The following is a 26,130-nucleotide window of genomic DNA, read 5'->3' on the forward strand; positions in this document are numbered from 1 at the left end:
ATCACCGACACCGATAAACGCATCCCATCATACAGTCATAGTAACAAACGACGTATGTAGAAGAAGAAGGAGAAAATGCCCCATTCTAGTTGTACATTCGGCAGCCTAGACGCTGAATTCTGTCAGTCTCGTATCAAATTCCATCGCGAGGGGGCGGCCTTCACCACCCTCCTTTGCATAGCCCAATGCCACCTACTGCCCAACTTGAGTGCAGAGAGCCCGGCCCAAGACGGTGCTAAAGGTGCATACGTTTCCCGTATTCTTGCACTATACAGTCAACATTGAACATTTTGGTTGCCACCGCGCCAGCCTACAGCAGGAACAAACCAGGGGGTTCTCAGCAAGCAACTTGGTAGAGTGCCAACTTGCCAGCATACCCCTCTGTGTGGACGGGCCAAGGGACTCACAATATAGCTCCGTCGAGCAAATTGAAAGCCATCATCTCAGATTCCAGTAATCGAAATCGCTGAATCCCAATCATGCCACACCAAGTCCCTCGGCTCGTCGAGCCCAAGAGACTCGTGTTCGAGGCTTCTTCAAGCAACCCACGACGCCGGCCTCATCAACACCGTCACTTGCCTGAAAGTCCAAAATTGATAAACTACGGCGAACATGGTGCATGCGAGATGTCACATGTTATCGAGACATGATTTGCGCATAGTTTCTCCGGGAGATACCCGAGAACGGCAATCCTCGGCGGAGCTGTACGATCTTACCCGGGTGCTTCAAGCACTTAGATGTGATGGGCTTGGGCTGCGACCGCGGAAGCGGGAACCAATACACACCAACACCAGGTGAAGAGGGTGGGTGAGTGGCGTGAGGGCGGGAGACTGGATGCCGTCGAGAGTTGGGTACATGTGCTTGAGGGCTGGAGCTGCTTGCTTAAGCCATGCGAAATGTGCGCATGTGTAATCATGCGAGGCTGCGGGTAAAAACGACAGGTGCCGTATGGTGGTGTATGTATGGCACAGTACAAAAACAGGATCAATTTGATCTACAGGTTTTTCATCCTTAAAACACCCGTATCAATCTACCCAGTCTGTCATCGCGGATGACGGACCGTGCTCTCACACCTTTGAAAGGAAAAGAAAGGAAAAGCATATGAAATAGAAACAAAGCTTTTGAGCGTGGTACAGGACCGCACATCTCAGGTCTCCAGCAAAATTACAACAGAGAAAAACAGATAAGAAAAATGACGACAAAAATGACTACAAAAAAAGAAAAGAAAAGAATGATTATAACCAGTTCTAAGCAGCCGTACCGTAAACAATGGGGTATCAAGATTTGGCACATGTTGCATGCTGCCCGTTTCTCCAGCTCGCCAATTCGTGTCCTGTAGTTTCCAGACTTGGGGCTGTACAGTTTTAGGTAATCAGAACGCTTGAAAAAAAAACTTTTCATGGAATCTAAGTGAGTCTAGCCGTGAGAATCAAGCTAGCCATGAGGATGTGGAGGTTGAAGCCCCCCCTGTCAAGTTTGTCCAAATGACCGATAAGTCAGAGATTTGTTAGATTGGACAATGGTGCGTGCCAAGACGAGCGTCGTGTGCAAAGTCTTTGTCAGTTGGATCGCAGGATATCACTGCTTTTGACATGTCGAGGTGATTTCAGTGTCGGATTGAATTGAAGTTCGCCATCGGACGCGGCTCTGGACCTCTTGGGACTTCCTTGACGCGCAGAATATTCTGACATGTCACTATCGTCGTTCTTGTCCATCTCTTCGCCTGGCGACATAGTATCATCTCGCCACCAGTAATACAGGACATCGCACTGCCATCGCCAGTAATCCCGAACCTTGAGCCCGCATTCTGAGCCAAAAACAGACTGCAGGAGTAGCGCGTTCATAGGGGACTGCCTCAGCTGTTGGAGTATCCAGCGGTTAACCAGATCCGCCTTGCTGTCAGAGTCGTAGCTTTGAACCAGAGTCTCAATCGCATATTCCTTTGCGGCAAGCTGTTGTTTCTGGCTTTTGAGGGGGTCGTTATACGGCAGACCAAATACGGCCGATAAGGCTTGTTTCGCTGTGAGTGGCACTGGGCCCCCCAGCAAGTGACTCTTCTGGGCGAGTAGCTCGGAATAACGCGGATGTTTTGCAGTTGTGTACTTTTTAAGGATGTCTCGAGTGTCTTCAAGGTTCATGTCCTCATATACCATATCAGGGTTCAACAAGTAAGACATTTGTAGGGGCAAGAACTTCTTCATGGCCCCCTTCTCCTCACATAGCAGTCTCAGTCGCTGTACTTCGTTTTCAAGCGCGTTGATGACATCCTCCATGCGCGATTTCTGGTTTGGCAGCTCGGCAAAGAATTCTTCGGCATCCCGATTTATGTTTCGGCCTGTCCCTTCTCTCAGGGCTCGATCCTTTTCGAAATCAGAGTTCATAAACAATAAATCCTCATATTCCTCCTTTGCATTCTCCAAATTGCCAACGGCAGTCGAAAATTTGTGATACAGGGGGTGAACATCTTCCAAAGGCTTGTCAGCAGATATACCAACGAGGTAGTACGGAGTTTCTGCATCAGCGTCGAGGGTTGTGTCGGCAGTGCTTGTACGAGTCGGCTCAGACTGTTCTGCGTGGCAATCTTGTCCCGCAGCTAAGATGCTGAAAAACTTGGTCTCAAGTCCACTGAGCTCCTGCTCCTCCTCGTCCAGGTCCACCTCTAGGCTTTCATAGCTCGCTTCGCTGAAGTGATATTCCTCCCTCAGTTTCAGCATCGCGGCCATACGGCTGTCAAGGATTTTGAGGGATGATGACAAGACGTCGCTCCGTTGGCTCACTAGCAAAGGACGTAGAACAGCCATAAATGCATTGTCAGCGTCATTCTTTCGAAGCCGTAAATTTCGTAGCTCTTGTCGTCGTTGTGTCATATGTTTCCTTATGTCTTGCAATTTTGCCCTCTTCTGCTTTAGTTGCTTCCACAAGTGTTCCACCGCGGCGTGCGATGAAACAGCGGAAGACTGGGACCTTGCAGCTTCAGATTCGAGGAGATCAGATAATGCAGGCGTGGTGGCTTCTTGGCGCCGTAACCTAGCAGGACCGTGTGACTTTTCATACTCAGATACCCAGTTTGTGATTCGGTTTGTGGCGAATGACCTGTTTCGTCTCGTTGATAAATGGTGATTGGGTTGCGCTGGAAGCTGAGGGGGGAATTGCCTAGCATTTCGATATGCAAAAGTGTCCTCCTGAGAGCTGTATTCGGAGCTCGATGCTTCTTCACTGGTGTCAGGCCACGGTATGAACTGTAGGGTCTTGTTGAAGACTTGACTGGAGCAGCAGGGACCTTGCAGTTGCATAGGGCTCTCAGTAGACCCTGTAATGCTCGGGGTCGGATACTGCCGGAGCAAGACGTCTGTACTGCTTTCTGATTGTTGTCGTGAGTTTCTGTGCGTTGCCGGTGGTGAAAATCTTTGGTGGTTTGTGTCTAGTTTTTCCGCAAGGAACCTCGGCGGCGGCGGGAAAGCGTGCGGCAGGGGGGCCTGAGGAGCTCGATCACAGCAAAAGCCATCTGGTAGAGGAAAGGATTGCGACAAGGCATGTGTTTCCTCTAAGTAGTATGTTAGTCTGGCAGTGAGGGATTTCGCCTGCGGAAAGCCAATACGAACCGTCTGTACCAATATTTGGGCCTGGCGCAGGGTTGCGGGGAAACTCAGAAACTTGGCGAGGCTGATTAAATTGTTGAAAGTATTGAGGATCGCGATGACGGGGAGGAGGCGGCGGCGGCGGCAGGGCCCCGGGAATAGGTATCGCAGGCGTTCTGCTGACATGAGGAGTATGAGTCTGGGTTGTACGAGAAGACAGTGGTGGTCGTGATATTGGCGGTGGTTGTGGATCGGGCGTAGTAACTCTGCTCGAGACCGTCGATGCGTCGCTATGTAAGTTCCAACTATCACTTCCCTTCATATCATCTTCATCACGCGAAGAGGCCGTAGTCGCCAGCTTTTCCATCAATCGATCTGTACTAGCAGACATATCAGACTGGACAGCATGATCCGAGGCCGCTACATCCATGTCGTGATGTCGAGTCGAGGCAGCGAAGCCTCGAAAGGTGGCAGACTGCATGATGAAAGATGGTGACTGTCGAATGTTTCTGAATCAGATGTTTCTGTTGCTGCTGCACCTCGTACTGAGCAGGGAGACTGCGTCAGCAATGGGCAGCGGCCATGCCTTGCCTGGAATGAAGGCATTCGAGCCTCGCGAACAAGGCCGAGACAGGAAGGGTCAGACTCGAGGATGGCAAATATTCCGTGGGTCAAATCGCTGTTCAGTATGGACGTTGGCAGGTCTCAAGAGTCGTCTGTCGCCTGTTCTCGTCGGCGCTGCTCGTTCCCGCTGGGCTCGCAAAGAAGAAACTCCTTAAATAAGAAGGTGTGAGCCTTCGCCTCCGTCGGGCACCCTTTTGCCCGCCCCTTGACGGGCGCTGATATTCGCCGGACGGACTGTGACAGAACTCGGTCAAGCTTTGCTTTGTTGATTGTGCTACAGCTTTGACACCTAGACCTCCTCGTCAGCTCCAAGCCAGCACACAGCCTTGCGACAGGACAGGCCCAGCGCACTCGTTACTCCGAACAGAGCAAGAAATTCCAGTGTTCAAGTGTCGACCAGGGAGGGCAGGGCTCACAGACTGGTCCATGTCTTCGTTGATGCGTGGGGATTGGATGCAGAGAAAACGACAGACCAGTGAGATGAGTGTGAAATCAGAGTGCGTGTGGTAATAATGCTAGGAGGCCCGGAAATGGCACACCCAGGACACATCCATGTCTCTGCACAAAGTGTTTACCGTGTCTGTATCTGTGACACGAGGCCATCCATGGTCGGACGACAAAAATGAAAGTGAAAGACAAGGGCAGCTCGTTTCGGGAGTCCTGGTCACAGCCCCCATGTCCAGCCGCGATACTGATGCTCCCCGGACTGGCCCCTCATGCACGCCTGATTGCAGCGGTGCACCAGAATTCCTGTATGTACAGAGTATCCCGCGCAAAAGAGCCCAGAGGGCACTCGGCTTCGCACTGGACAAACAGACAGACATAGGCCACTTGACGGCCCCGAGGTTGACTGGTGCATCATGGACGTGATGCACCGATGGGAAACAGGGGCGCTGAGACGCGGTAGCGTCGGTCCAGCGTCTGTCCACTAAGGGGAGGGTTATGGGTGCACGGGTTGTGGGTCTCCCGCCACCAAGGCGCCACAGGGGAGGAAGGAGCCAACGGAACGGGCCTTCAAGGCAGCTTCGGCCAACTTGTAGGGAAGGAGCCACTCACGCGATGTGCAGATGATGAGGAGGAGGGGGCCAGCTGGCACCTGGGACCCAGCAGTGCCAGGCCGGGCCGTCATCTCCCAAGCCTTTGACTTGTTCATGATCCTCTTAGTCGCCGTTTCGAGCTCCCTTCTCCGTTGCTAAGCTGCACTACTCCGTAGAGCTGCGGATTCTCCTGCAACTGGACGTGGGTATACCTGGTCAGGCTGCGATCCATCGACTCGTTTCTCATTTTCATTGTACCGTACGGAATCGCAAATCTAGCGCTGGTGCTATGCCCGCCCGCACCTCTCTCCGCTTACGCGCTCAAGCACGCCAACGTGTCCTCATCTGAGCCGGCGCCAGAGCTGTGTGAGAGAATATTGAGGCTCTGTCGGATGTGCCTTCACAATTGCTTCGTCTGTTTGGCGGTTGCCTAGGATTCCTGGTGTGATAGCTGACAGTTGAGTCACAGTCCCATATAATATGTTTCACTTTCAATGTTGTCTGGCTGATCAGGGCTGGATATCAATGCGGGATGCGCCACCATTTAGGAGTCAATACGCCTGGGATGACTGCCCACCATCAACTCCCACGCCGCGGACAATGGGCCCAGTTGGTCCAATACAAAACGCTGTGTCACTCAGATCCAGGCGCGCATTGTGTGCTCATGGCCCGGACAACCCCAAGTTTGCCGGCGTACAACATTGAAGTGCATTGTGGACTTGACACAACAAGTCAATGGGGTCTCCCACTATGGCCAACCGCTGCTGTCCCGTGGATGACTTGCTGACTGGTTAGTGAGCTGACCGGAGCAGTAGGCATGACCTTCCGAGTGGTTACACCCATGGTATAACTTCATGGCAAAACACGCAACCTCTAGTGAATCTGGGTCCTAAGCTGGGTCTGAAGGCCGACGTGTGCGCGACCATTCTGTCCGCTTCCTGCACTCCACTCCGTGGTAGCTTATCCTGACCTATGCTAGTTTTGCTATCCTATCCGTGTGTTGGAGATGCCGTCAACCCACTTGATGCAGCACCGTCAGATGCCAACCAACCCAGAGACGCGGCTGCATGGGCACCGCCGCCGCGTGCGCAGAAAACGCCAGAGAGGGGGGGGACATTGGCCCACGGCCTACCCACGCACGTCTGGCGGCAATGTAATAGTTCTTTGAGACGAATTTACGACCCGTGCGGCGTGGGATCCTCGCTATCTGGTGTTGTGCCCCAAGCCAGCTTACCCGTTTGTCGCAGCAGCAACTGGGAGGCTGTCGCTTCAGTTGCTTATAGCCTCCTCCACTTTGAGCCTTTGAGCCGCACCCGCCCATGCTTTGGATCCCCCATCCTACAAGAACCCCTCTTGGCCGTCCTAGGATAGGTTGTGGTATTTGTTGCTGATACTCGCCTTCCCGGCGCGCCTCGTGCTTGTGACTCGCCGTGTTCTTGAAAAGCGCCCTCGTGAATACTTGCACATCAGACACGGGCACCATATCGGCCGAGTGCCTTTCCATATGTTAGCTACCCCGGCGTCACGATGGACACATGGAGCGCTTGGTCGAATTGGGCCTACGATGAGGCACAACAGTTTATGTATCGTGTTCGGCAGGACATAAACGGTGGGATACCCAATTTGGATCATTGCCTTGTTCGACTTGATTGCTAAACCACTAGCAGGAAATTTAGATTATGATTACAACTATGATACGCCTCGCGAGTCTGGGGATGTTGCGGGAATAACTCAAAGCCTAGGAAGCACCCGCCTCTCTCCCTCTGCCTCGAGCTACGAACAGCAGCCACCCGATTCACCAGGTTAGTTCATCAAGTGAAGTGGTTTCGGTGTCGGACACCTTTGCCAAGTCACCATATCTCCACACCCTCGCTCCTGAATGACTCTTGAAATTGACAACATGCCCTGTTGGACTTGTAGAGAACTATGTTGTAGCTAGTCACAAAGACAAGGAACGGTCCAAAGCATCCAAGTCGAAAAGCAAAGACAAGGACAGGTCATCAAAGGAGAAGAGCAGCAGCGGCAGCAGCAGCAAACATTACTCACATGATAAGACTTCTTCTTATCGTAAAGGGCATGGAAGCTCTTCAGCTTCGGCGTCTTCTCACGGCCATGGAAGCTCTTCCACTGCTCCGCAACAGAGCTCCCATGCCCCCTCATATGATCAATCACAGTCACAATGTAAGATCTTTGACCATCAACAAACGACGTGCTGTCATCGATGCTTACCAGAGCAGACTCATACGATGCGCAGAAATACGTCATCCCAGGGGGCTACCAGACAGCGGAGGCATCTTATGCATGTAAGTCGTTTTGAGCAGGCAGCGTCTACCTTCCTAGGTACCTGGCAGCTCAGCATCAGTACTTGCGTCCAAGCATTACTAACTCTCACCACAGCTACCCAGGGCTCTGGCTATGCTACGACTCATACTCAACAGCCGCTACCACGAGGCTACAATGATATCCAAAACCTCACATATGGCATGGGTCCGGCTGCGGCCGGCCCGTCAGACTTGAATTACTCTGTTTCATCAGAAAGTAGGTCCAAATTGCCTCTTCCTTACACGAACATGCTTATCTCCCAACCTGAGTCTAATAATAGCAATACAGCCTATGAGCAAGAGGATGACGGCGCTTCCACTCCTCGGAACCACATTGCCGCAGAAACTGGAGATGAACTTGAAACAATTGATCCGAGTAAGGGACTTATGGCCCACATACATGTCTATGTCGCTCATGCCGTATATCGCTAGGGTACCGGGTTGAACACTCAAATAAATTCGACCCCGGAGCGGTGAGTTCTCGTGTGCAAGTATGACCAGAAAATAGCAAAAAAATACTGATATATCCCCAACCCCCAGATCTTCAAGGTGCTGTGGTCCGAACCCAAAGGATCCACAGACGGTCTAAAACATCCCAGTGTTTCTGGGAAGCAAGAGATACAGAACAAATATGGTGCGAAATTCCATGTAGGATTTCGCCGCTTCATCGTGATCGCAAATGACCATGGGCATTGTACCTGCGTGTGAGTGCTCAGCCGCCTGGCCTTGTACAGCCCAACTCTATCGTAGCGGGGCAAAGTGCTAATATTCTATAGCCCGATTCTCACCTATGGCGGCAGAGGCTGTAAGAAGTCTGGTGTTAAACCCAACAAGCATGGAATCGTTTACGAAGCAGGCCAGAGACCTCGCCAGGTCGAAGGTGAGCCTCGGCTAGGATTTCAGGCCGTTCAGGTTCACCTGACCGAAGATGGTGAGAGGCTTTCTAGAGAGTCGCGCGTTAACTATTCCAAGCTGGTCACTATTGAACACAACGTCAGTGTTTTTTTCATTGGATCTGTTGCGCAAAATAGCTGGCAAATTGTTGAGGAAGCCGTCAATCAATGTTGGGACCAAAAGGTCCACCACCGACATCCAAGGCATGAGAGATAGAGCGGGCTTTGCGGTCCACTCGACTCATATTCCTGCTTCGGCTCACAGACACGTTTTTTCTCCTACTCTTTACCACATCTCTCGACGCGATATGGTTTTGGGCTCATCGCAAAGCACAAATACGTTCCTCTCCCAGCCGTGCAATGGCCGGCTTATATCCATGCTGTGGGGATTTCTCCTCCGTTTTGCAGCCTTTAAAACAGTAGGCTGCTTATAGGAGTGGGGATATCTCATGAAAGATGATTTTAGGTAGCATCAGACAAGAATGCGGAGGCTTGTTCAGGTTTTTCGCTCAATTCTCTTTCAATTTTTCTTTCGTTCCACTTATTCTTCCACCCGGGCACATAAAGGGTCAGTTTGAACAGAGTACAGCTCTACATTCAGGTAGAGAGCAACACGCCATGGAGGCAAATGGCGATAACCCTTTAGGGTTTCATCTTTAATGTTCTACTCATCAGCATCTTCCTCTATTCTTTTCCTCTGCCATTTCTGCCCTGCTATCTTTAGGGTACTTGTTTTCGTGTTTTATTTTCTTACCGTGGAGGAACAGTACACAAATAGGTGGTTACAACACCATATTATGATGATACAGCGCATGCCAGTCGCAGAATACAGCTTCCAAGATGGCAACAGGTATATATCGTCCCTCTTTCTCCATGCAATCACCATGTAATGTTTGACGTCGATTTGTTTCGAGTGGAAGCCCCGTGGCCTCCTTGCACGTCTCCTTTGTTGGCAACTTGGTTATTAGTCTGGATTATAAATTGATTACATTACCTGGCTTTCATTCTATAAGAATGACCTGGACCCTGCATCTGAGACGGCCAACTACTCGATCTAGAACTACCCTACATGGCTTCGGAGCGGTTTCTCAATCAATGCGGCTGGTTGAAGTGGTCTAGATCCCCCACATCACACGGCCCCGTATTAGCATTGGGTCTTGATAATACCTCGGCATCTCCCCCACAAACGCCATGCGTCATTGGAGAATGCAGACCCATCAAGCCGTCAACTCCAGGCGCCGAGGTGCGATTCCTCCAAGTCCACGGCCCAACGTCGACGCAAGCACGTTAGCTCCGGAGTTTGTCTTGTCCGCAGCTGTGTAGCGTAATCATTCCTGATTAAGTCCGCCCAGGCGTGTAACAGTGTGGCTAGCATTGATCCTGGACCGAGGACCGACCTTGGTTGCATGGCTCGACACTACGACTTCATATAACCCTAACTCCCAACAGCCTGCTCTCGCCCTGCTCAAACTTTCCTCTCTCTTCTTCCACACATTCGGAGACATCACTACCGACAGATAGCAGCCATGGCCGAAGCCCAATTGACAGATTTCCCATCCCTCTTCTCGCTAAAGGGAAAGGTCGCAGTGGTGACCGGCGGTTCTCGCGGTCTCGGACTACACGCCGCATCCGCGTAAGTTGAGCCTCGTCGCCGAGGAAAAGGGAAAGGGGGCACAGAAAATGGCTAACGGTGCACCAAAAGCTTCCTCCAAGCCGGCGCCTCCAAGGTCTTCATCTCGTCCCGCAAAGCCGCCGCCTGCGACGAGGCCTGCAAAGCCCTCAATGCCCTTCCCAACCGCTCGCCCGGCGCCGTCGCCATCCCCATCCCCGCCGACTCGGCCAACATGAAGGGCGTGACGCACCTGCTCGAAGAGGTCAAGAAGCACACTGACCGCGTGGACATTCTCTTCGCCAACGCCGGCGCCACCTGGGGCCAGGCCTTTGACACCCACCCCGACGAGGCCTTTGCCAAGGTCATGGATCTCAATGTCAAGGCCGTCTTCAACACGGTCCGCGTCTTCGCGCCGCTGCTGGACAAGGCCGCTTCTCGCGCGGACCCCGCCCGCGTCATCATCACGGCCAGCGTCGCCGGCTTGGGCATTGGCACCATTGGCAAGCAGGGCACCTATGGGTACTCTGCGTCCAAGGCGGCCGTCATCCACCTCGGCCGCAACCTGGCCATCGAGCTGGGTCCCAGGGGCATCACCGTAAACTCCATTTGCCCTGGTTTCTTCCCTAGCAAGATGTCCAACGGGCTCTTGGAGATATCGGGCGGCGCCGACAAGATTGCCAGCACGAACCCCATGGGGCGACTTGGCGTGCCGGAGGATATTGCGGGTGTGGTGGTGTATTTGGCCAGCAGGGCCGGTTCGCACGTCAACGGCGAGGCTATCGCCATTGATGGAGGTGCAATGTGGGCGAGGGGGGAGTTGGCTTTCCCTGGGGAGGGGAGCTCCAAGTTGTAGATGTGCATGTTACGGAATAGATCAATGCAATGACCGAATGTAAAATTCATGATCAGGGGGTCATTGGAAATACCGTGAGCCCGCCGTAGTGATTCGCCACGTCTATTGCTGTGCCCAGCGTTAAAATTTTATACGCAACAACGCTGTATCCGCTCCCAAATAAACACCATGCACTTCGCTTGGCGACTCGTCAAGTCTTGCACACAGGGATGGGATCGCCACCTCACTCCTGTTTCGGCTTCCTTGCCACCCATGCTGCGGCTTTATATACAGTGTGCAACATGCTCTCGCTGTCTTGGATATACGGCGTCTCTATTCCCGTCTGCTTCCACTCCACTGTGAATCCCAGCTTCTCCAGCAATGCCATCACCTCATCATTGGACAGCTCGAAGCTCCCTGGGTCTGCAATGCCCGATGAGTTATTATAGTCGTGCTCGCCATCTCCGTCGTCATCATGCCCATGGTTCCCGGGTGCTTGATTCTCAAAGTGCCACAGCAGCGGGCCGACATTGATGAGAACACCACCTGGTCGGAGGCAGTGGCGGATGACTTCCAGATACCGTATCAGATTGGGCGCAGTGTCAAGGAAGAACAGGCTCGCGACAGCATCGTACGACTCCTTGTGCTCCTCGTCTGCGTACAGGCAGAGAAAATCAGCGGCGCACATGGACATGCTTCCTGCGTTTGCCGTTTTGGCCAACGTCGTGGCGGGGTGAATGTCGGGCACTTTGTAGCTCCGTAGGTGGTTCGCTCGGGTGAGATGGTTGGAGAAGGTGTGTATCCAGGGGTATATGGTGTACTTCCCTTCCGTTTGGCACTCGTTCAAGATGTAGGATGACGCCAGAAGTTGGTGATAGGAAATCTCGTTGCCTTCAGCTTCGTATCCCTTGCGGCACAGCTCAAATACCAATCTTCCCAGTCCTGCGCCTGGCACCAGCACTTTCGGTTGTCTCTCCTCTCCGATGCGTGCCCGCTCTTGCTCAAGCGTCTTCAAGATGGGCGCGTAGCAGATGTCGCGCTCCACGGCGCCTTCTGCTGTCCAGTCCCTGTAGAATTGTCTGATTGTACTCCGAGCCTTGTCAATATCTCCATGCTTGGCTACGCCTGTCCACTCCAGCGGTATCATGGGCTCGCCCTGCGGAGAGACGGCGGCAAGGTTGTGGAATGACCGTAAACCATGGGCTACAATTGCACGGGCCAGCTCGGCGTTAGCATCTATTGCGTCGTCTGTTCTGTCTAGGGTTTCAAGAAAATTGAAAGGGGGCGCCGCCAGCATCTTCCAGTGTGCTTGAGGAAGCGCGTAAAAGGAGCGCCGTCTGAGGTGAGTGACATTAAAGTGTGCGACTTTGGGGTATTGCCTAAAAGATATGGGATCAGTATAAACTCACATGTCACAAATGGGCCAAAAATAAAATAAGATGAATAGCAGATAAAGAACCATAGTGGTGTTGTTGAGAGAATGAAAGATGCAACCGGCTCATTGGAGGGCAGGATTTATAGCATGTGCAGGACTTACGAGAAAGAGTCGAGAGCATAGAAAACTACTTTCACCTCCTCTGGATCATCCATGTTATCTTCCGTGCCGCGCCAGGCAGTAGTATCAGATGACGAAGCTAGCTGCTCCCCTTGATCCGCCATCTTGTTGTGTTGGGATATCTAGTCACAGGATACTCATGGCAACGCCAGCAGTAGCCGGCTAGCTTGGGTTCGAGGCGGCCTTGGTAAAAATAGTTTAGGCAGTATCCGGGCCATACAGACTCTCAGAAGGAATTTTCGGTCTACTAACGAGAAGCTAGAAAATATGGCATTGGCGGAAGAGCGAGACTTGGGTTGTGCTTTTTCAAGCACGGAGGGGAATGGATAGATAGCGGAGCTTGTAGATACGTGCACGATCCAATCAGGCACAACTGCTTTAAGGTTCTAGCCAATCATGTGATCTACCTTGGGCTTCAGATTTCCATTTCAACACCACGAACAGTGTACGGAGTACCTTGTCCATGATCAACAGCAGCGGTTACACACGTCATAGCTCTTGTGCACACAAACCCTGGGGCATTTATTAAAGTTTCCTTGCCTTGGTACGGGCTTAAGACATCGATGGCAGCTATTCAAAATGAACCCCTCAACTTCTCACTGCCCCTCCCCCACTCTCTGGACACGCGGATCTACGTTCGCCTGAGCACCCAAGCCAAGGCCATTGTGTTGTCTCTTACAACAGCAACACAAGACGAGTTGGCGGCTCCGAAGCCCATGGGCTCCTTTGTTTACGCATTGCCAAATGTTTGTCAACCCTCTGCCTTGTGTGCAATGTAAATGTGGCTAATGGTGGCCTTAACCATAGAGGTTTGATGACAAGCAGCCGCTCTCGACAACCCTGTTCCCTTCAGAACCAAGCGTCGAATTCACGACTCGATTAGCAAAGCTTCTAGCAAGGAGAGTACAGTTGCCTGTCTATGTGACCAATTCCATGAGCTTCGCCAACACGGGGATGGGAGGTGCTGTCGAGGAGGAAATGGAAGCGTTCAGGAACCTTGTTGCGGTGATAGTTGATAAACTAAAAGCTGCCGGTGCGGGTGCGTTGGCGGTGAATGGGGAGTTATCCAAGTGATGGTCAGAATTGTTCAACAACGCAATTTTTTGGAAGCCATTATTGGAGAAGACAATACGCTGGTCGCGTGCGTTGGGTTTCGTCGTCACGAGGATGTACACTGAAGCGCCCGCCGAGCGGCGATCTAAAGGATTGGCTGTTTTCAATATGGACAACGCAGTGTTTGAAACTTTGGATGCTCAGGTACAGTTCCATGTGTCCGGTAGCCTCGACTCAACATGCCTTCTCCAAGTGTTGCCGTTTGAATTCCCGGGCAATGAGTTGCAAGAATGCGAGTGGATGCGATGTGGGGGCATTTTTGAACTAACCCCGGTTCTGGCCGCAGAGGCCACCGAATGCTGAAAAAATTGCTGCCGCCCTGGCTTTCCCTGGTTCTCGACGTGAATAAAATCTGGTAGGGGCAACCGAACCATGGGTGTGGCCAGGGGGTTGAACCAATGAGCCTGCAGCCTCGACCAAGAATGGATGCCCGGGTTATCGTTATCGCACCCCGCCACCACAACGTGGTACTGGCAAGTTTGTTCAATGCCTTGCTGGTTTCCCCGCCAGACCAAATGGCACTGCTTGCAACAAGCGCCATTCAGCTTCGCAAACAGGTTTTGATTACCCTTCGGTGCTTAGAAGGCGAATGAGTCGGTGTTTTTGACAACCGCTACTCCGTATTAGCAAACCTCCCGCGACGCTTGTTTCTCGCATACCAGACGGACACCCTGGCATTCGTCCGGCCTACCCCACGACCCTGGTCCTACCTGGAGGGGCAGAAACTTTGACCTTACCACCTCCCTCACCTGACTGTACCGAGTATGCCATTCACCAGCTGCCCTTTGCCCGCCTTCGTTCCTCTGAGATAACAAGCTGATGCTCGTCAAGACGCGCTCTCGCTAAACCACGCGTAAAAGAAGTCTTTGCTCCAAGCCGTCCCCGACAAAACGCCAGGACTCGACCTCTTCGTTCCTGAAGTCGTCGAAATGTCGTGGCAACCATCTCAGGACTCGCTGAGGCAGCTCGCCGCATGCCTCAGGGACTCCTTGAGCGGCTTTGACAAGAGTGCTCAGAAACAAGCCGAAGTGGTCTGTACCTCCTCGCTTCTTTGCTTACATGGTGAACTGCTACTGAGTCCCGCCTAGATGCTGCAACAGGCAAAGAGCTCCCCCGACATTAATAATTATCTTGCATATCTCTTCTCAAGCGCTCACCCACCAGATGGTTTGCAATGCAGCGAATCTGACTACCACCTCGTGCGATCGGCTGCCGGAATCATGCTGAAGAATCATGTAAAATCGGAGTGGAAGAACATACCCGAGGAGAGTTTAAACTTCGTCAAGATGGCTGTTCCGATGGCCTTGCAAGATAAAAACCCCCAGGTCCGCAACTATGCTGGAAATATTGCGACAGAGGTCATTCGGAGAGGGGGCCTCCTGAGTTGGCCTGATTTGCTGCCCCAGCTGATGGATATGATTGGAAACACCAGCGGCCAGGTTGCCAACGAAGCTCAGGAGGGAGCCATGTCAGCCATGACCAAAATATGCGAGGATAATCCTCGTGTCTTTTTAAGAGAAGTCAATGGACAGCGTCCATTGAACTTTGTGCTCCCGCAGCTCATAGCTGCCACCAAGAGCCCGCTTCCCAAGGTCCGCGGCGGAGCTTTGACTGCCATCAATGTCTTCACACCTAGAGCCTCCCAGGCCATGGTCAACTCCATTGACGATCTCCTACAACACCTGTTCGTTCTTTCCAGCGACACTAGCCCCGACGTCAGACGACAAGTTTGCCGCGCCTTTGTTCACCTTGTTGAAAGGCGGCCAGACAAGCTGCAGCCCCATATCGGCGGCTTAGTGGACTACATTATTTCGCAGCAAAAGGGAGATGATGAAGATCTTGCTTGTGAAGCAGCTGAATTTTGGCTTGCTGTGGGAGAGCATGAAGATTTGTGGCAAGGTCTACAACCATATCTTCACAAAATCATCCCTGTCCTCTTGGAATGTATGGTTTACAGCGGTGAAGACATTGCTCTTCTTGGTGGCGAATCCGACGATGAGGATGAAGAGGACAGGGAGCAAGATATCAAGCCAGCATTCGCCAAAAAGAACTTGAACAGGACTACCAATGCAAATGGCGACTCGGCGAACCAAAATGAAGGCGGCAATGCCCATGAAAAGCTTGCTGGCATGGATGATGACTTGGAGGAAGGCGAGATTGATGAGATAGATGATGGAGATGAGAATCCCGATGAACGGTGGACGCTTCGGAAATGCTCAGCCGCGGCATTGGACGTTTTTGCCCGAGACTTTCGAAATCCTGTCTTCGAGGCCATCTTCCCTTATCTATCTCAGAACTTGAAGCATGACGAGTGGCCACACCGTGAGGCCGCTGTCCTGGCTTTAGGAGCAGTTGCAGAGGGATGCATGGATGTTGTTGTTCCTCATCTTCCGGAGCTTGTGCCGTACTTGATTTCTCTCTTGGAAGACTCCGAACCTGTTGTCCGGCAAATCACCTGTTGGACGCTAGGTCGATATTCAGAATGGGCAGCGGAATTGCCGGAACAGAGCCAGAGAGAGCAATATTTCGTGCCACTCATGGATGGTATCCTTCGCAAGATGCTCGACAAAAACAAGAAAGTCCAAGCCGCCGGTGCTTCGGCGTTCGCCAACATTGAATACAAGGCTGGCTCCCACCTGGAGCCATATTGTGGGCCCATTATTCAACAGTTTGTTCGATGTTTCGGTAAATACAAGGACAAGAATATGTATGTCCTTTATGATTGTGTTCAGACACTGGCCGAGCGTATTGGGTCGCTGCTCGCCACTCCTGAGCTCATGAACCAGTTGATGCCAGCCCTGACAGAAAGGTACAACCTCGTCTCAGACCAATCTAGAGAAATTTTTCCACTCCTGGAATGCCTATCTTATGTTGCCTTGGCCCTGGGACCCGAGTTCGCCCCGTATGCGCCCCCGATCTTTGTACGATGCATCAATATCATTCACATGAACCTGGAGCAGAGCCTAGCCGCTGCAAGCAATGGTGCTCTCGACACCCCTGACAAGGACTTCCTCGTAACTAGTCTTGATCTCCTAAGTGCGATTGTTCAGGCTTTGGGCGAGGAAAAGTCTACAGAGCTTGTCAAGACATCCCCTCAGCCGTTCTTCGAGCTGCTTACATTCTGCATGGAGGACCCGACTGACGAGGTCCGACAATCTGCATATGCTCTGTTGGGCGACTGCGCAAATTACGTATACCCATTGATGCAGCCACACCTGAGATCTATTTTACCTATCGCCATAAAACAACTAGACTTGGATTCTATGCTGGACGACGAGGTCGGAGATGGTTTTGGAGCTTACAACAACACCTGTTGGTCTCTCGGCGAGATTACCATGCAGCACGGCAAAGGCATGGCACAGTGGGTTCCTGGTCTTCTCAAGCACCTTGTTGAGATCATGTGCAACGCTCGCGTTCCAAAGAGCCTCGCTGAGAATGCCGCTATTGCTCTGGGTCGGCTTGGCATAGAAAATTCGGAGTTGTTGGGCCCGGCTCTCCCGACGTTTGCCGAGGACTTCTTAAGCCTAATGAAGAAGATCGAACCAACTGACGAAAAAGCTTCTGCTTTTAAGGGATTTTCTATGATTGTGGGTCAAAACCCGCAAGCTATGGAAAAGGTGTTGTTGGATTACTTTGTGGCAGTTGCTCAGTATGAGGACTCGGAATTGCAGAATCCATTGAAGCAGGAACTTCACGATGTCATTCAGCATGTAAGTATATATCGGATCAGAACCGGCGGTGACCCAATCCACGTGACTAACAGCGATTTGATGCTAGGTCCTGAACCAGTACAAGCAGATAATGCCGCAATTTAATGACTTTCTCGGGCAGATGCGTCCCCAGGATAGACAGACACTCACAAATCACTACTCTGTTTAATTTCTCTGAATTGGCTAATTCAGAAATATCCAGGCTGAGTGTGCCGGTTGGGAAGAAGAGTATGGTTTGGAACATGACTACCCTACAGCTTGAATCTCGAACGGCGTAACATGTTTCGCGGCGATACCTTCAAGGTTTGATGGAAAGGAAAGGAATCAGAAGGAGGACAGGAATAAATTATGGGAGGAAAAGATCATGGAGTTGCACGCTTGATGATTCGGGGGGAGGGGGGGGATTTCGGCATGTTTTTGGAGGCTTATTGTGCTATGGATGCAGGTATACCAGTGGTTATGATACATTGTTCAAGGAGTGGGTTTATGCATGGCACCAGCAAGTCCCCCGGGACCAAATATTATACAAGCATTTGCAAATCCATTAACTAGATAGCTATAACGTAGATAGAGGCGTCTCATCCAGCCAGGTCAAACCGAATGGAATGAAAAGAAGTGTGATTTTGATTGGCGACGCTTTGGAGTTTACTTCCTTCCCTCGCACTAATGGACGTGTGTGCCCCTCTTACGGTATGCGGGAACCGGTTCGCGAGGAAGGTACAACGCAGCCAGCATAAATGCCAGCTGGCGAGAAACCGATGTCGACAGTGGCCGTGAATTGTGACTCTTCTTTTCCCCCAAGAACGATGCGTGAACACAAGATCTAGCCTCTACTAGTTTGAACGCTCTATCTCCCCTGTTAAATATGTTTAATGCAACGTACACGCAAATCACTGCCGGCCATTCCACGTCAGTTATCCGGCAGAGCCTGAAGGCGCCTTGAAACGCCGTTCTTACGTCCTGGGCAGTTCGAAGTTCCCTGGCACGACTAGGTTCGGGACATTTTTAGATGCGCACAAATGACATCTGCAAGTCATTGGCATTCTCACCGCGCAGCATATTTCGAGTCGTTTGAAGAGAACGTGTGTTTGAAATGATCATGAACTCTGCATCCGAAGATGCGATGTGCGAAGGAAGAGGTTTGTTTGTATTCTCTGCACCAGGGACGTCAAATAAAGTGGCATGCATCCACCCATGCCTTCTGACCAAAAATCGTGCTTACAATGTACGTACCACGGTCACCCAAGGCAACATCGGAGAAGGCAGTTTTCGATTGGCTGAAGGTCTGGCCATCTGATGACAGGCAAAACGTGAGGGGAAAAGGGAACACCATCATGCCACTAGCACGCAAGCCATGATACGCCAAATTTTCAGAGGATAGAGTGCACTAGTACTGACAACGAGAAGCCAGTGTCCGACGATGCAACATCTTCTATCAAACGTCTTAACGAAACGGCTTTCTGGTTCTCTCCGAAACTTTAAGTTATCCGAACAAAGCGTTAGGTGGACGCAGTGCGCTTTAAAATGCCTATTAAATGGAAGCTGAAAGAGGGTACTCGGCTAAACCATGAAACGCTCGGGGTAATTGCAGACGAGGGAGTGCTTGGCTTTGCAGGACGGCTGGGAATCAGTCAACTTTCATTTGTCACATGAAGCAACTCGGCGGTCTGCCAAGCCCTCGACGATTTGTACGGGACGCCGAGTTCTAAATTTAGGGTTATATCACCTACCTGCCGAAGCAAAAGAAGCTAGCTTCTCTGCCACTAGTTCCTTTTTTTATGGGTTCGGCACACCGGCTCAAATAGCTCACTGGAAAATCGGCCAGTGTCCACTGGCTATCGTCATACTTTGTCAGAGACGCCCCCGGTATTTGCCATCCTGTCGGCCATGCCATTCTTGCCTTAGCTTCTGCTCCAACAGGGTGAGCGAGAGAACCTTGGCGTACAATAGTGATACCAAAGGATGTCTTGGCGTTGATCGTTCAACTGGCCCAAGGCAAGAAGCAAATCATCAACTGTGGCCGGCCAAGCTGCTTACCAAGGTTTAGATCATCTCGGGACAACACCGGCCCTTTGCCTTGGGTTCAGTCATACCTTTGTGTCACGATACAGAATGCTAAGCAGATAGCTTTAATTCTGCTGCGAGGGCTGTTGCCGAAGTGCTACCAAAACACCGTGGAATGAAAGCTCCGGCATATCAACGTCACTACCAAAATGCAATCACCCCCCTCACGCATTGATCTGCAGCGACCCTACGGTTTGGATCTTTTGAGCAAACCTTGTGTAGTCAAACGTGGGTGCTATTTTCAGTCTGTGCGGAAGACCTCCCCGACTGGCTGCAAGGAGAGAACAGGATACACACTTGCATCTGTATGGAGTCTGAACAGACATACTACTTCAGACTGCTACATGGATGACGATCTCCAAGGCGGGATCTCAACGGGCTGTGCCGAAAAACTGGTCGCCCGAGAAGGCGAAGCCATTCCACATGTTGATTTGCCTAGAAGGCGAGAAAATTTGACTGGGTTGACACCCCCCAGCTTTTCCGCTTGAGACAACGCGGCCGTGCGCTCACTTCGACACCACGGATCGCGTGGCATCTCAACCCCGCGCCTGATGGACGATTTAGGAGTTTTCCCTCGGCTACATCTCTTCTGGACGCCGCTAATTTGAAGCTCGCATCTCCAGGGTCCTATGAAATGCTAATGATCAATATAGTCTGCAAGAACTAGACGAGGAGTATTACAAAGTTTGTGACTGTGGCGGACTCTACGATTTTGCCGTTACCTACCAATTCACAAACTATCGGGATATTTGACGGGAGATCTGTTGGAACTGGTGGACCGGACCAGCGCAAGACAAGATCATGACATAACTTTCGGTATCGGCTTGGTGAGAAGTCAGCCACATCCATCAGGGAACGCTAGTGGCCATGAAACGTTGTATTTCGCTCTTGCATCGCCCCCAGCACCTGTTCTGCTATGGAGAAGCCGGTACTCCGTAACGCTTAACCTTTGCCTGATGGTATCTGGAAATGCCAGTGTGCTGGGCCAGTCGGGTGTGACTTTTGAACGGGTGGAGGAAGTAGGCTAGCTTGTCTTTTGCACATGGCGGCATTTGGTGTTGGCGTACCGTGTAGGACGGCTACGTATTTGACGGTGGCCTTGTTACAGGTTCCCGTCCTGCCTGTGTGTGTACAGCACAGCTGGGCTGGTATCCAAGAGCCCTCCTTGATGATAAGTCTTGAGTTTTTGCGGGTTGGTTGAGTTTCAGAATGTGCGACTGGTGCGGCAAGCATGTTGGGGCCACAGGCGCAGTCGCAACACCACACGGCTAGTACTGGACATCATCAGGCACTAGTCGTGTTCGAGCACCGGCACGGCTTCGGTGGCCTTGTCAGCCACCAGGACCGGTAGGGCTACTTACGTATGTACGCACTGCCATTCCAACACAGACGGTGGTGGATAGCCTCGGTCGGATACCTATCTTTGAGGGAGGTATTTGGCGTGCGCCTGTCGAGGTTGAACCAGCACGGAGGAGGGCAAAAATGCAATGCAATCAGCATGTACAATGGGACATGCATACGGAGCACCTGACAACTAGTACTCCGTCCTAGCATGACAAGGGGTGCTGGCGTCTGAGCGTCAATCTGCAGAGGAGACCTCCAGGGTTGGTGCCAATTTTGGACACGAGCTGATGTCTTTCCGCCAACGAGAGGGCAGGAGCAGAGTGATTCAGATCTTGGGTCATACGCTGCAAGGCTTTGGGCATGACGAGCCAGGGTAATGCTGGTACGAATATCAGGGTTCAGCCGACTACATGCTGGCTGCCCATGGTAACAGCGCAGTCGCTAGCTTATGGAGAAGCTAGGGATTGCATTCAAGACCCTGTCCATGCGACAAGCGGTACGCTTCCATCCTTTTTGGCAATGTCGGTTCAGAAGAAGCTGAAGGTTGCAACCTAATTCGCACTTCGTAGTGAAGTTTTCGACCAAGGCAACAAAGAACATTACAAAAGACCAGATACCCAAAGAATGCTCCACAGGGCAGAGGAAAATCTCCTTGTACATACGCTCGGACTTGCAGGTTCTGATGTCACATTTTCCCGACGGGTCTTGGCGGGATGATCTGACAGCACTGGATCAGCAGCGCAAGCTTGAGCTTTTCGCATGGTCATATGTTGGGCCATATCGAGTTTAGGCGGGCGCGAAGCCGTCGGCTACGCTATGTCGCCTTTCATGGCATCATTTTTTTTGTCAACCCCAGCGACAGACCTAGTACCAGGGATCTGTCAAACCGAAACAAAACCCTGCCAGCCTTCTGTCACTAAGGAATGAAACTGGAGAAATATTGGAGTACATGGCCCTAAGACGCCCTTGCACAATAAGACATACTGGACAGTACGGAGTACGGAGTAGGTCCTAGGTATATGTACCCCGTATGTTCCGTACCAACGCATGGATACCAAGAGCTACCACAGCCACAGCTGCAACGAGCTGCCAGGTTCCAGCTATGACTTCTGGATAAATTCTGAAAGGAGCTAGTATAACCGCATGAGGTAGACCTTCCAGGTTCAGCGAAGAGTGTAAATGAAAAGTCACAAGATGGTATCAGCTCGCCATTTATCATCGTGAGGGAAGAAAGAATTGGATCGCTACATGTGAATGGAGCCGTGAACCTTTGGCCGCGTGGCCCTGGCTCTGCATTCTGCAGATGGAGCGCTCATTCTAAGAAGGGAAGAGAAACTTGTATTCTGAGTTGAACCGGAGCAACTTGCATGGTGATCACTAGAGACAAGTGCCGTTTAGGAAATGATTTGCCCTCGACTGAACTGCTGTCAAAGGCTTGGTCGATAGAAATGGGAGGCCCAATCTTCTGGGAAAAGCACGGGACAGACGCTGGCATCTGCTACGCCCCGATTCAGAAGTGCTGGTCATCAGCCGAGACCATTTGGGGATCACAGGGAGAAGCCCGTTTGCCAGGCTGGCTGTGTTACCAAGACGTGTTCTCTACGGTGTTACAGGAGCGGTGTCTTCAAATCATGCCTCGATGACACGCATCATTCCCCCGTACAAGTCGGGAGCAGCCTGGAAAGCATGGTATTTTTGGGGGCGAAAACATGCTACAAGAGTAACACCGAGACGCATCTCGGCGTGTGAAGCAATATTATCGCAAGGTTTTGTAAGCCTACAAACGAGCGAAGGCTATCAGGAGGAAGTTGCGTATACAGCCGAAGCCGTTAGATCTTTCAGAACTTTATTTTGGTGAGCATGGCAGGTTACATCTGAGGGCTGTTCTCTCTGAGAAAGACTGGCGGATCGACGTGGTTCGCCCATCAACGGGATGAACAATGGTGTATTGCATTATGCCAGTGCTTTCGCCCGGGCGCATTTCGCATTGGACTGTATGTTGGCCGAGTCAGGTCTGACTTGGTTAGCTATTCGGCTGGGCGGGGACCTTACGATGACAATAATGCACAGGCCACTGGGTGAATGCAATGCTGTTGAGCTCGACTCGGTGCTAGAGATATCGCATTGGCTCCTTCATGGCGTTTAGCTTGAGGCTCAGCGCCATCATACGCCGACGGCCTGCATTGCCCCGGGGCTTATCACGAGGACCGGCGGCACAAGCCCGGAGGCAGACGCCCACAACAGCATATCGCATACATGTACGGTTGATGTCCTGTCAAATACTTTGCCGTTTGTCGACCGAGGTACTCCGTACTGTCGCCAATGCACTGAGAGCGCTGTGGGGCGAAACATGGGAGATCTGTCGAGGGCGTCACTGATGAACTGATGCTGCATGACTGGATCTGGAACAGGGTAATACTGTAGGCCTCTCGAGCAAGGGGACGGAGACCGGCAGAATTGGCGGCGGGAGTGGAAGACTGACAGGAGTTGAAAAGGCCGGAGGTCAGATCTCCAAGACCGTCGGTAACAAACTTTGGCCAGTATTACTCTGCGACATGTGTACTCCGTACATGTCCAGATCTGAGCTGAGTAATCGGGTCACTTGTCCCCCTCCAAAAATCAAGGGTCCTCGTTGCCGGGATGCCTTTTCTTTGTTGGAGAGAGATAAGATGAGAGGATTCCAACTGTCCTTTCAGTTGTCCAGGCCAAAAACTGTCCTAGCGCGATCCATTGCGGTGGGATTGGCACGACGCTGTGGATGCAGAGAGACTGGCGGCAGTCGTCATTGGAGATCTTGTCGGAGCATTGCCGTGCGTGGTGCGGCCATGGACTGGCCACGATCTGGGGCCAAGTGATGTAACAAGCGCAACATGAGGTTTGTCGACGTCGCCTCTCGACCAAGGGCCCGAGACAAAACCAACCCGCTGGCTCTCTCCAGTTGTTATTTTTACCACGGCTTCCGAATGGCTGGAGGACCCCTGCTCTTGCAGGCTCGTGCATGCACCCTGCCCGCCGAAGCGATGTGCGTCATGGTTCCATTTGCGCACCATGTCTCCGAGAGAGGGATGGCGCTGGCCAGGCCAAGGAGGGGGCAAGGGAGGGCAACATTGAAGCTGCTGACGGGACACGACGGAGTTACAAGTCTCCGCGGTTTGATGGGCCGTGACGGACCAAAAGCCCAGCAAAAGCCTAGCCAGCCAACCCCTCTATGAGATGGCGACCATGGCTTCCTGTCTACGGAGTATCGTCGCCCGCAAAGAGGAGGCGGAGGCAGAGGCAGGACATTGGAGTGTTGGTGTGTTGGGGCGCTACCTGTAGCGTTCCAGCACACGCCCCGAAAACCTTGGGGATGGTTGGATGGGTACGTGATACTCGGCGTATGTATTAAGGCAGACTGCTTGCAGTATTGTACTTCGTACCTGGTGAAGTTTGCCGGCCCCGAAATGCTCAGGCGTGCTGAATCCACATGAACGGGGTACTCGGCAACGACTCCGTGTTTCCAGCACAACTGCTCCTTACAAAGCACTTTTCGATGTTCGTGGACGGCCCCTGACAACTCCGGGAGATTGGCAAGCGCTACAACAGAGAGAGACTGGTTGGGCAGGGACCAAGAACAAGCAGCTAGAAACAGACTACGACGCTAGCTGTCAACATGCTATCAACTGCTTGTCAAACACACAAGCAATTAGGAGGAAGAGGGCGGGTTACTGGATAACCAAGTGGCTTCGATCTGCTCAAACCGTACGGCCTGTTGGTTTGTGATACGTGACTGAACTCGGCATCACCCTTGGACAGGTCGACAGCAGCGGTGCAGAGGATTGGTTGGCGACGAGGCCCTTCTCCGTCTGAGGTCTGCGCTACAACCTGACCTTGGGCTATAGGAGAAAGAACAACAGACGGGCTTTGGGGGCCTCATCATGAAGAATGGGCATGTAGCCATCAACCACACCCCTCCCCAAATGAACACATTTCGGCCACATATCCACTGTTTGCCCAACCCAACCATGTGTGCGTGTCGCCATATTACTCGAGTCGCAACACTGGTAGACGTCTGGCAAGATATCTCAGCCGCGGCTCCAGCGGTTGTAACTGACCTGGGTAGATGCCGGAATAACCAAACAGCAATGAATTGAGTGCCAACTTTAGAAAGCCAGCCCTGCCTCCTGCTTGCCTTGCTGCGTAGCGAAGGGGCCGGGGTGTGAGGCCCTGGATGCCAGGAGATGTTCCTGGTGCTGCTCTCTGGCAGTCAGCAGGTGGTTCGTCAGTGGTCCGCTGTACCAATCACTCTCTACAGTACAATTATACAGGTGTTCTGAGTCGTCCCCAGCCCCAGTCACTGGCGGATTTTGGTGACCCGCAGCCAGGGCCAAGGGCGGTCTTCCACTTGTGCTTCCACTTCGGGGGTTTGCGTGGTCGGGCGAGTTGGCGAGCTGGCGAGTTCACTAGTTGGATTGGTCAGTCCAAGTTGACCCTTGGCCCTGTCTGCTGCGCCGCGCTGGCGTCGGTCGTCTGCATGATGCTCGGCTGGCCTTGTTGCTCTATCAGGCCGGCCGGACCTGACACGGTGGTGCATGGAGGCGGAGAGGGGCCAACATGGAGTTTGGAATCTGGCTCGCGGACATGGAGCCGTGATGCTGATGATGCCGAAGGATAGACGGGGCGACGTCCAAGATAGCAACAACAAGGGCAACCACAATCCGCTCGGCCCCATTCTTCCTTCCTGCCGTCGTTGACCGTTTGGCTTTGCCCACCAGACCCCCATCTGGCGACGCCTTTTTGTGCCTTGTGTGGTTGTGTCTTGAGTGTTTTTTGTGTCGTGGACGCGTGGGTGGTCACTGGTCGGTACAATATGTGGCCGGTATGGTTAAGTGACGTCGGGTACAAAATACATACGGAGTAGTGCGTCAACGTATTGTGTGTAGCAGAAGTGTGTACGGAGTCGCAGGAGGTGGTTGGCCGTCGCAAAGTTGTGCATGCTTGCTTGGGTGGGCATAAGTTGACATGTACTCGGTACCAATGCATAAGCCCAGCCAGCCAGCCCAGCCAGGCCGCAAGCATTAGCCAGCATTAGCCAGCATTAGCCAAGCCCTGGGCCAGCACCGCAACCATTTGAGCCGTTGACCTTGCGCCTCTGCCCACCCATGCCTTTTGCTGTATTTAACTTTCACCATCCCCTCCCATCCCAAACTTCCCGTTCCCCGGTCTGACATCTCGTCTCAACCATATCTCGACTCGATTTGTGTGCAATACACACGTTCGCTCACCTCTCTCAAACTCTTCCCACCCTCGCTCTTAGGAAGTCCTCGTTGACTCCTGTCATTCGCTTTGTCGGTGTTGTTGTGCTTTTTGCTACCACTCTCAGTTCATCCTCCTACTAGCAGCACGCTGCGTCTCTCCCGCCCTCCCACGACCTACGTCTCTCCTCTGCCGCCACATCTGCTCACGGT

General features: G+C 52.2%; 6 protein-coding genes across 6 annotated transcripts; 4 read left to right on the forward strand and 2 right to left on the reverse strand.

Annotated features, from left to right (window-relative positions):
• Window positions 1–1,559: 1,559 nt before the first annotated feature.
• On the reverse strand, window positions 1,560–4,059 carry G6M90_00g084770 (uncharacterized protein; the record flags this gene model as incomplete). Its single annotated transcript, XM_014685552.1, has 2 exons — window positions 1,560–3,544; window positions 3,603–4,059. 2 exons carry the CDS (start codon window positions 4,057–4,059, stop codon window positions 1,560–1,562), a joined length of 2,442 nt encoding a protein of 813 aa, XP_014541038.1.
• Window positions 4,060–6,766: 2,707 nt separating this feature from the next.
• On the forward strand, window positions 6,767–8,670 carry G6M90_00g084780 (uncharacterized protein; the record flags this gene model as incomplete). The annotated part of the gene is made up of 9 exons (XM_066131256.1): window positions 6,767–6,848; window positions 6,907–7,041; window positions 7,160–7,420; window positions 7,477–7,542; window positions 7,637–7,777; window positions 7,850–7,936; window positions 7,993–8,033; window positions 8,101–8,264; window positions 8,337–8,670. The coding sequence occupies 9 exons, from the start codon at window positions 6,767–6,769 to the stop codon at window positions 8,668–8,670; spliced, it is 1,311 nt and encodes a 436-aa protein (XP_065987277.1).
• Window positions 8,671–9,979: 1,309 nt separating this feature from the next.
• rhlG_2 (Rhamnolipids biosynthesis 3-oxoacyl-[acyl-carrier-protein] reductase) lies at window positions 9,980–10,918 on the forward strand (the record flags this gene model as incomplete). The annotated part of the gene is made up of 2 exons (XM_014685554.1): window positions 9,980–10,086; window positions 10,156–10,918. The coding sequence occupies 2 exons, from the start codon at window positions 9,980–9,982 to the stop codon at window positions 10,916–10,918; spliced, it is 870 nt and encodes a 289-aa protein (XP_014541040.1).
• Window positions 10,919–11,141: 223 nt separating this feature from the next.
• CARME (Carnosine N-methyltransferase) lies at window positions 11,142–12,556 on the reverse strand (the record flags this gene model as incomplete). Its single annotated transcript, XM_066131257.1, has 2 exons — window positions 11,142–12,276; window positions 12,435–12,556. 2 exons carry the CDS (start codon window positions 12,554–12,556, stop codon window positions 11,142–11,144), a joined length of 1,257 nt encoding a protein of 418 aa, XP_065987407.1.
• A 459-nt stretch (window positions 12,557–13,015) lies between these two features.
• G6M90_00g084810 (uncharacterized protein) lies at window positions 13,016–13,526 on the forward strand (the record flags this gene model as incomplete). The annotated part of the gene is made up of 2 exons (XM_066131258.1): window positions 13,016–13,198; window positions 13,260–13,526. 2 exons carry the CDS (start codon window positions 13,016–13,018, stop codon window positions 13,524–13,526), a joined length of 450 nt encoding a protein of 149 aa, XP_065987438.1.
• A 968-nt stretch (window positions 13,527–14,494) lies between these two features.
• kap104 (Importin subunit beta-2) lies at window positions 14,495–17,444 on the forward strand (the record flags this gene model as incomplete). Its single annotated transcript, XM_014685556.1, has 3 exons — window positions 14,495–14,596; window positions 14,654–17,275; window positions 17,343–17,444. The coding sequence occupies 3 exons, from the start codon at window positions 14,495–14,497 to the stop codon at window positions 17,442–17,444; spliced, it is 2,826 nt and encodes a 941-aa protein (XP_014541042.1).
• Between the last annotated feature and the right edge of the window lie 8,686 nt (window positions 17,445–26,130).

This window comes from Metarhizium brunneum, chromosome 5 (assembly GCF_013426205.1).
Source record: "Metarhizium brunneum chromosome 5, complete sequence".
Classification (NCBI taxonomy): Eukaryota; Fungi; Ascomycota; class Sordariomycetes; order Hypocreales; family Clavicipitaceae; genus Metarhizium; species Metarhizium brunneum.